The sequence below is a fragment of the Delphinapterus leucas genome, chromosome 11 (assembly GCF_059928025.1).
Source record: "Delphinapterus leucas isolate spDelLeu-1000000601 "Yukka" chromosome 11, BTC_Dleu_Yukka2, whole genome shotgun sequence".
Classification (NCBI taxonomy): Eukaryota; Metazoa; Chordata; class Mammalia; order Artiodactyla; family Monodontidae; genus Delphinapterus; species Delphinapterus leucas.
In genome coordinates this window covers 75732236-75741531 of record NC_143139.1, presented here as the reverse complement: position 1 = coordinate 75741531, position 9296 = coordinate 75732236, and the positions used below count along the sequence as shown (strand labels likewise).

The window sequence follows — 9296 nt, the reverse complement described above, 5'->3', positions numbered from 1 at the left end:
TTAAATTTTCAGAAATTTTGTGAGCCAGTTGCTAAACCACTGGTAGATTAAATCAGCCATGAGTGTACTTACACCATGGAAATTGGCAAGCACTCCCAATCAGAGCCAGTTGTTAAACCTTTACTAGTATACCACTGGGCACACCTGCTATTGGAGGCAAATTTCATCAGTAGGTGTATACATACATATATACATTAAAACATCCTTAGGGTTTCCCTGGTGGCGTAGTGGTTAAGAATCCGCCTGCCAACGCAGCGGACAAGAGTTTGATCCCTGCTCCGGGAAGATCCCACATGTCGCGGAGCAACTAAGCCCATGCACCACAACTACTGAGCCTGCGCTCTGGAGCTGTCGAGCCCACAACTACTGAAGCCCACGCACCTAAAGCCCATGCTCCGCAACAAAAGAGGCCACCACAATGAGAAGCCTGTTTGCCACAACTAGAGAAAGTCTGCGTGAAGCAACGAAGACCCAACGCAGCCAAAAATAAAAAATATATATAATTAATCTAAAAAAAAAAAAAGACGATGACATTGACTGGTTCTGCCATGATATACGATCTTGGGCAAGTCAGTTAGTCTTACTGAATCTGTTCCCATATCTGTAAAATCAGTCTATGCCTAAAAATCATCTTTAAAGGTTTCTTTCAGGTCTACTATTCTATCTTCTATGATCCTAATGATGGTAAGTATACCTGGATGGCAATGACGGAAAAGGCCAATGGGAGCAATTCAAATGATCACACTGACCATGCTACTAACCACAAACTTTGCTCTAATTCAATACAAACTAAAGTGGTGGTATAGTAGTAATTAAATGTGTTTTGGGTTATGGAGGAGGAAGAGGTGAATTCTGAGTAGAGGGGAAAGAAGAGAAGGTCTGGGCAAGATATTTTATCAATCAGGAATAAGATCTCATCTTTGAATCCACAGTGGCTTGAACTCTGTAGGTGCTTAATAAAATTTGCTGAAATGATTAGCCCCTGAATAAAACTTTAGAAAAGAAGATACTATCCTGCTGAAATGAAGTTCTACTTGAGATTACCAGGTGTAACAGTGAGATTTTGCCTCAGTTTCTCCATCTAAAAACAGGCACTCATTTTTTAAGCAAAAATTCAAGCAATCATGACTGTGAAGTATTTTAGGCTTCCTGCAGGAAAATGTTATATAAATGTGAGGTGATGTTACTAAATCTAAGTAGATGCCTTTCTGCAGAATTAGAAAACACAGTACATACTCTTTCTGAGCATTTCTTCCCAGTGCATTTAACTGTTTAACTTTCAAAGGTTAAACAGCACATGAGAAAATAGTAAGGGGCTAATAGCTGAGCTGTAATAGGGAAAAATGTCTTTAGCATTGGAATATTTGCAAATTATTTTGGTAAAAATATTAGCAAGTAATTTTGAACTTCCGTGGAAAAAAAATCTAAGAAATCATTCCCTTTGACTATAAGCAATGGAGACATTTATTTATGCCTTCAGCAAAAGAAATGGTTTGCTAACTTCTTGTGTTTATGCACTGATATCCAAGCTGACTCATTTCCGAATACACATCTGAAACTGGAAAAATATTCCTTGATGGAATTATCCCATCCAAAATGAAGGCACATGATGTCTTGTTTCCCTCTTTTCTTAAAAATGCTGGAATCTAATTAAGGTTGCTTCTGAGAATATGTGGGAACCACACTTTCTTTCAGGCATATCAGTATCATTCCAGTACTAATGTTACTATGTGCTTAGCTGCAGGCAAATAAGAACTAGAGCATAATGTGACATAGTCTTTAAGGACCTGCTGAAAAACTATTCCTAGGAAAAACCACAGATACAAAATTCAACACAATTTCAGGAGTTTCATAGATAATCCCAACCCCAAATCCCATTTACAGAATCCTTAGGTTAAAAATCTCTGCACTAGAGCAATTTCTTTTACAAATCATATTAAGATGCTTGTGGTACAATGACTGTACCAGGCCATATTAGGCTCTAGGGACATGGTGGTACACATAGCCACTGAGGGTCTTTGCAAGTCATGGAGTTTACAGTCTACTAGGGAAGATGGACATTTATCAAATAATCACACACACGCAAAAATGCCTAATTAAAAACTTTTATCAAGTATAATGGAGAAAAGAATTACATCTGACCTCTCTTCAGACACCATGCAAGAAAGAAGAGAATGAAGTGAAATATTTAAAATGCTGAGATTAAAAAATCCACCAACCTAGAATTCTGTACCCTGCAATATTATCCTTCAAAAGTAAAGGATAAATACTTTCTCAAACAAAAGTTGAGGGAATTTTCTGCCAGTAGATCTGCCTTGTGAAAAATGCTAACAGAAGTTCTTTAGAGAAAAGTAAAATGATATAGGTCAGAAATGCAGATCTACATAAAGAAAGGAAGAGCAGTGGAGAAGGAATGAGTGAAGGTGAAATAAAAACTTTTTTTGGAACTTCCCTGACAGTTCAGTGGTTAAGACTCCACGCTCCCAATACAGGGGGCCCAGGTTCAAACCCCAGTCAAGGAACTAGATTCCACATGCATGCTGCAACTAAGAGTTTGCATGCCACAACTAAGGAGCCGGAGAGCCGCAACTAAGCAGCCCACCAGGGAGCAACTAAGCCCCGGCGCAACCAAATAAATAAATAAAAATAATAACAATGTATTTGATTATGCATATATATGCTTGTGTATGAGAAATGAATGACAGCAATGATATAAGGGATAGAAGGGAGGAATTGGGGTTATTTTGTTATTATAAGGTTCTTGCACTACCCATGAAGCAGTATAGGGTTATGGGGTAGTGCAAGAACCTTATAATAACAAAATAATCCAGCAGTATGGGGTGGACTTGGCTTAGTTGCAAATATGTATTGCAAGCTCTATGGCAATCACTATAAAAGATCTAAAAAAAAAGAAGTATGAGAAATATGCTAAGAAAGAGAAAACAGAATCATATAAAATTATTATTTAAAACCAAAGGCAAGGGCTTCCCTGGTGGCGCAGTGGTTGAGAGTCTGCCTGCCGATGCAGGGGACGTGGGTTCATGCCCCAGTCCGGGAGGATCCCACATGCCGCAGAGCACCTGGGCCTGTGAGCCATGGCCGCTGAGCCTGCACGTCCGGAGCCTGTGCTCCGCAACGAGAGAGGCCACAACAGTGAGAGGCCCGCGTACCGCAAAAAAACAAACAAAAAAAAACAAAAAAAAACCAAAGGCAAAAAAGAGTAGAAGACAAAAATAAGAACAAGGGCAACAAATAGAGAACAGTAACAAATATGGCAGATAGTATTCCAACTGTATCAATAATCACTTTGAATGTCAATGGTCTAAATGCACCGATTAAAAGACAGACATTGTCAGAGTGGATCAGAAAACAAGACCAACTATATGCTGTCTGCAAGAAACCTATTTTAAACATACAGACACATATAGGTTAAAAATAAAGGGATAGAAATGACAACAACAAAAAAAACAAACAACCCAATCGAAAAATGGGCAGAAGACCTAAACAGACATTTCTCCAAAGAAGAAATACAGATGGCCAACAGGCACATGAAAAGAGCTCAACGTCTCTAATTATTAGAGAAACGCAAATCAAAAGTACAATGAAGTACCACCTCACACTGGTCAGAATGGCCATCATCAAAAAATCTACAAACAATAAATGCTGGAGAGGGTGTGGAGAAAAGGGAACCCTCCTCCACTGTTCTTGGAATGTAAATTTGTGCAACCATTATGGAGAACAGTACAGAGGTTCCTTAAAAAACTAAAAATAGGGGCTGCCCTGGTGGCGCAGTGGTTGAGAGTCCACCTGCCAATGCAGGGGACATAGGTTCATGCCCCGGTCCGGGAAGATCCCACGTGCCACAGAGTGGCTAGGCCCGTGAGCCATGGCCACTGAGCCTGCGCGTCCAGAGCCTGTGCTCTGCAACGGGAGAGGCCACAACAGTGAGAGGCCCGCGTACTGCAAACAAAACAAAACAAACAAAAAAACCCTAAAAATAGAACTACCATATCATCTAGCAATCCCACTCCTGGTCATGTATCTGGGGAAAAACATAATTCAAAAAGATACATGCACCCCAATGTTCACTGCAGCACTATTTACAATAGCCAAGACATGGGAGCCACCTAAATGTCCACTGACAGAGGAACAGATAAAGAAGATGTGGTACATATATACAATGGAATTTTACTCAGCCATAAAAAAGAATGAAATAATGCCATTTGCAGCAACATGGATGGACCTAGAGATTACCATGCTAAGTGAAGTCAGACAGAGAAAGAAGAATATCATATAATAGCACATCTATATGTAGAATCTAATTTTAAAAATGATACAAATGAACTTACTTACAAAACAGAAACAGACTCACAGATCTCGAAATCAAACTTACGGTTACCAAAGGGGAAACATGGGGGGAGGTGATAAATCAGGAGATTGGGATTAACATATACACACTACTATATATGAAATAGATAACTAACAAGGACCTACTGTATAGCACAGGGAACTCTTCTCAATATTCTGTAATAACCTATATAGGAAAAGAATCTGAAAAAGAATGGATATATATATATATATATATATATATATATATATGTATAACTGATTCACTTTGCTGTACACCTGAAGCTAACACAACATTGTAAATCAACTATATTAGAATAAAATTTTAAAAAATTAAAACGGCTTTCAATAAAAAGTATCTACCAGGATGTTAATAACAGCATTCTTCCTAACAGGGAACAAACAGAAACAACGATTATGTCTAACAGTACGGAGTTAATTAAATTATGACAATCTAGATTATAAAATAATATGAATCCATTAAATGAGAGTATTTACTGATATGGCAAAAAAATTATGATATTAAGTGAAAAAGCAAGTTATAAAACAACATGCATAATAAATACAATTTTTTTGAAATATATTTATGCAGCAAAATAACAAGAAAGGTAGCAAAAATGTTAGTGTTATCTTTAGCTGGGGCAATTATGGGTAATTTTATTTTCTATTTATTTAGTCTCTAATTTAAAAAAATAATGATGCATTATACTCATGTTTAAAAAGCAACGTTGGACTTCCCTGGTGGTGCAGTGGTTAGGAATCCACCTGCCAGTGCAGGGACGCGGGTTCGATCCCTGGTCCGGGAAGATTCCACATGCTGAGGAGTGGCTGGGCCCGTGTGCCACAACTATTAAGCCTGTGCTCTAGAGCCCACGAGCCACAACTACTGAGCCCGTGTGCCAGAGCTACTGAAGCCCGTGTGCCTAGAGCCCGTGCTCTGCAACAAGAGAAGCCACCGCGAGGAGAAGACCGTGCAACGCTACAAAATGTAGCCCCCATCGCTGCAACTAGAGAAAGCCCGTGCACAGCAACAAAGACCCAACGCAGCCAAAGATTAATTAAAAAAAAAAGAAAAAGCAACGTCATTAGAAAAGTTAAGTAGCTCAATAGATACTAGTTAAGTAGATACTATGCTCCTTAAGAAGGGCCCATTTTTTGTTATTGGCCTGCCAAAAAGTATAATGCCTCTCCATGTGTAGTAGGGGTTCAATAAATGCTTAATGACTGATCGATAGAATGAATATAATAATGGCCTCACTTAATTTCACTAGGTCATTTACTCTACTAGTCATTCTTACCTAAAGAAGTCCACATATTGTCTGTTGAACGTTAAGTCACTATCCTTTGGTTGAGGAATGTTCAAATTAAACCCTATGTGAGATTGCCCTCTGGTGGTTTCACTGACAATGCTTTTTATCAATTTGAAGTGTGTTAATCCACCTCACCAATGGAAAGAAATATGAGAGTAAGAACAGGGTAGTAAGATTTTCATGAAGCTAAATTTATTCCATTTAAAGAAGCATCAGACTTTATGTACTTTTTAAATTTCTGAAAAAAACAAACTGACCTCTCACAAAGTGTTAGTGATAGTGTAAAATAGGTTACTCCTCTGAGGTGGAGAAGCAGAGGGGAAGTGATAGTGGTGATGAAATACGTACTTATTCAGCAACTCTTGAAGACCAAAATTCCAGGAACTACAATGTCAACTACAATGTACTATATTTCCAGTACAACAAGAACTAAGTTAATTCTCCAAAGCACTGACATGTGAATGTGTGGTTTGGGCGTCTTACAATTGAACAATCTCTATTTAGTAGATCCTTGTACTTAGAAGAAAATTTGTTATTTAATTAATTTAGTTTTTATGCTTCCTACTTTTATAACATGGCATATCTCAATCTTTGTAAAAATCTGGATATAAATCAACCAGAAAAAAACTATTTTCGAAGCTATGTCACCAAACACAGTTAATATTTCTGATTATCCAACTCTATTGACTTGTTTTTCCTTTGATCTTTCCCCCAAATGAATATTAATGAAAAGAGCATAAACCACTTAAAAACACTTCCTTTCTGTAATAGAGGGTGGCCATTATTAATTATTTTCTTTACTCTTTCCTATTCACTATTCCTTACATTTTACTCAACACTTGACCCTTCACCTTCCTCTATTCAAAGAACTAGATTAAGCAATAGACTTTGAATGTGAAATCATTTTTCACACCAAATTTTAAAATATCACAAATATTGCACAAGTTTGAATAAAGCACCTTTTCACCTTCTTAATAAAGACTCCTCACCTCCTAAATAGAAATCACAGGGGCATCAATGCTATTAAGGATCATATATAAGCTGGTAGGGATAATCAACAGAATAGACTATTAACATTTTTGTAAGACTAGTTTAGTAATATTAACATTTTAATCACAGAGTTGTATGTGCTCTGAAGCAAGCATAACTTTTAAGACAGCCAGAAAAAAAATCTCAAAATGAATAATATTCTTTCTAGGAAAGCACATTCTTGGGTGAAAGAAAACACCTCTTGTCATAGTGATGCCTTGTAAAAAAGGATCTGAACAGTTTGGATCCTGGCTCTCCCATTTGCTAGGCAGTTAGGCTTCAAGTCACTTAGCCTTATCTGTAAAATGGGGATGATGCACCTTCTTCAAAGGATTATTGTGAGAATTTAATAATAATGTAAACTAAAGACCTAGCAGGTAGTAGAAACTGATTAAAATGTAACTATTTCCTAGAGCCACAAAAACGGAAACATTGTAACATCTATTTTCTGTGTGGATCTCATGAGTTTCTTTTCAAAGGCAGTTTAAAAATCTTCAGGAGAATCATGCACGTTTTTATTAATCATATTTATACTACTATTTGGCTGATAATGTAAAAGTACTTAACCATACCGGGCACATAAAAATAAATAGACTTTAATAACTCAAAAGGAAAATAAAAATAGGCTTCCGTAAATAAGAATGTGAAATCCAGAACTACTTAATATATATAAAGAAATACACATTCTAATATATGAGAAGACATTTTATTATTTTACTATATAACGTATTAATGAATATACGCAATTTGTATTTTCTCAAATGGCAAATGAGACGCAGGATAACATTTCTCTTTGATTCCTGAAAACCTCAATATCATCTGTCTTTTGGAGGATTCAGTTTTCTACGACGTCTATGATACCTTGAAAAGAAGAAAATATTTAAGATAAGATTATTTTAATACAAGTTAACTGTTCCTGATAGAAATACCAAATTTCTATTACCCTGCTGTTTACTGGTATTCAAAAAAATCAGTGAAACCTAATACACACACACACACAGTTAGACACACCTCAGGTAGAAGATACTTCTTAATAATAAGTCACATTTTCCTGCTGTGAAAATTGTCTTCTATTAATTAAGCATTTGGAAAGTCTTTTTTCAGATCTTGAGGTAGTTTCAATATGGCAATATGGATGACTGTTCCTTAAACACTGTGAACATGCAGAACGTGCTCTATTAAAGTTTTATTCAAAAGGGGATGATCAGCTCTAAATGGAGGCCTCTAAAGCTCCAAGATCATGTTTTTATAATAAAATACGATTAGTAATATGTATATGGAAAAATGTGTAATATCACAAAAATGGAAGAAATGCAAATTAAAACAGTGAAAAACGTTTTTACTTTTTTTTGCAATCACAAATATTTTAAAAATTATAATGCACAATCCAAGTATGAGTATGGTGAAGCAAGCAATATCAGATCCAACTGCTTAAAGTATTAATCAGTATAACACTTTTGAAAAACAGTGTGGTTAATACTTAAAAAAATTTTTTTTAATAATCATAATTTTTGACCTAGTAATTCCTCTTCTGGAAATCTATCCTAAAGCAGTAAGTAAGCAGTTAAAATATTAACTACTTTAATATAAAAATATTAATGGGGAAAGGGATGATACAGGATGCAAATTTATATATACAGTATGATAAAAACCATGTAAAAATTTATGTGAACTAATAAAGATTAAAACCATGTAAAAATTTATGCAAACTAATAAAATTTATGTATAGAAAGAAAAAGAGAAATAAAATGCATTGTTAGCAGTGACTAAGTGATTTCGCCACGAAGAATTCTTTCTTCTTCGCAACATTTCCTTATTTTCTTTATTGAGTTAAGAAAATGTCTGCACAGAGTACATTTGATTTCGGTGATGAATTCTCTTCAAAAATTCCCTTAAGGCCAGAATCTTGCAAGTTGGTCTGAGCTAATTTTTAACTTTTTTTGCTAGTGTGGACATTCACTGTAAAGATTTCTACACCATAAATGATAAGACATGTTCTTATGCTCTTTAGTTGTTGTGATTAAGATGATCTGGGGGGACTTCCCTGGTGCTGCAGTGGAGAAGACTCTGTGCCCCCAATGCAGGGGGCCTGGGTTCGATCCCTGGTCGGGGAACTAGATCCCACATGCATGCTGCAACTAAGATTCACATGCCACAACTAAGAAGCCCACGTGCCACAACTAAGGAGCACACCTGCAGCAACTAAGGAGCACACCTGCAGCAACTAAGACCTGGTGCAACCAATAAATGAATTTTTAAAAAAAAGATGATCTTCAGTATTTTTTGCTTATCTTAAGGTTTCATAAGGCAACTTTCCTATACACTGTTTTTTGATATTGATTTTTTGACAAATTGCAAAATACAGAAATTAACTTAAAAAAATGAAGCACATCTATATATACTAACATGGAACCCTAAGTTGTAGAATAATACATATAGCATAATATCAATTATCTAAATAAACATTTCTACATGTACTTATATTGGCATTGAGAAAATAACGGTTTTCTTAAGGGTTCCAGTTATGTGCCAAATAATCAAGGTTTTACTAGTGCAATAGTATCCCTGAAAGGTGTTCTCTCAAAGCAGTTAGATACCAGAATAGGGGGG

The 9296-nt window shown here is 36.2% G+C and overlaps 1 protein-coding gene across 8 annotated transcripts in view; it reads right to left on the bottom strand.

The window, feature by feature from the left end:
* Window positions 1-7376: 7376 nt before the first annotated feature.
* MRPL42 (mitochondrial ribosomal protein L42) overlaps window positions 7377-9296 on the bottom strand; it is a 32984-nt gene continuing 31064 nt past the window's right edge. For all 8 annotated transcript variants that reach the window (XM_089921126.1, XM_089921128.1, XM_030763004.2 and 5 more), the window contains one exon: window positions 7377-7547. In XM_089921126.1, coding sequence (XP_089777252.1) covers window positions 7502-7547 — 46 coding nt within the window. In that variant the 3' untranslated portion in view covers window positions 7377-7501. The remainder of the gene's footprint in view (window positions 7548-9296) is intronic.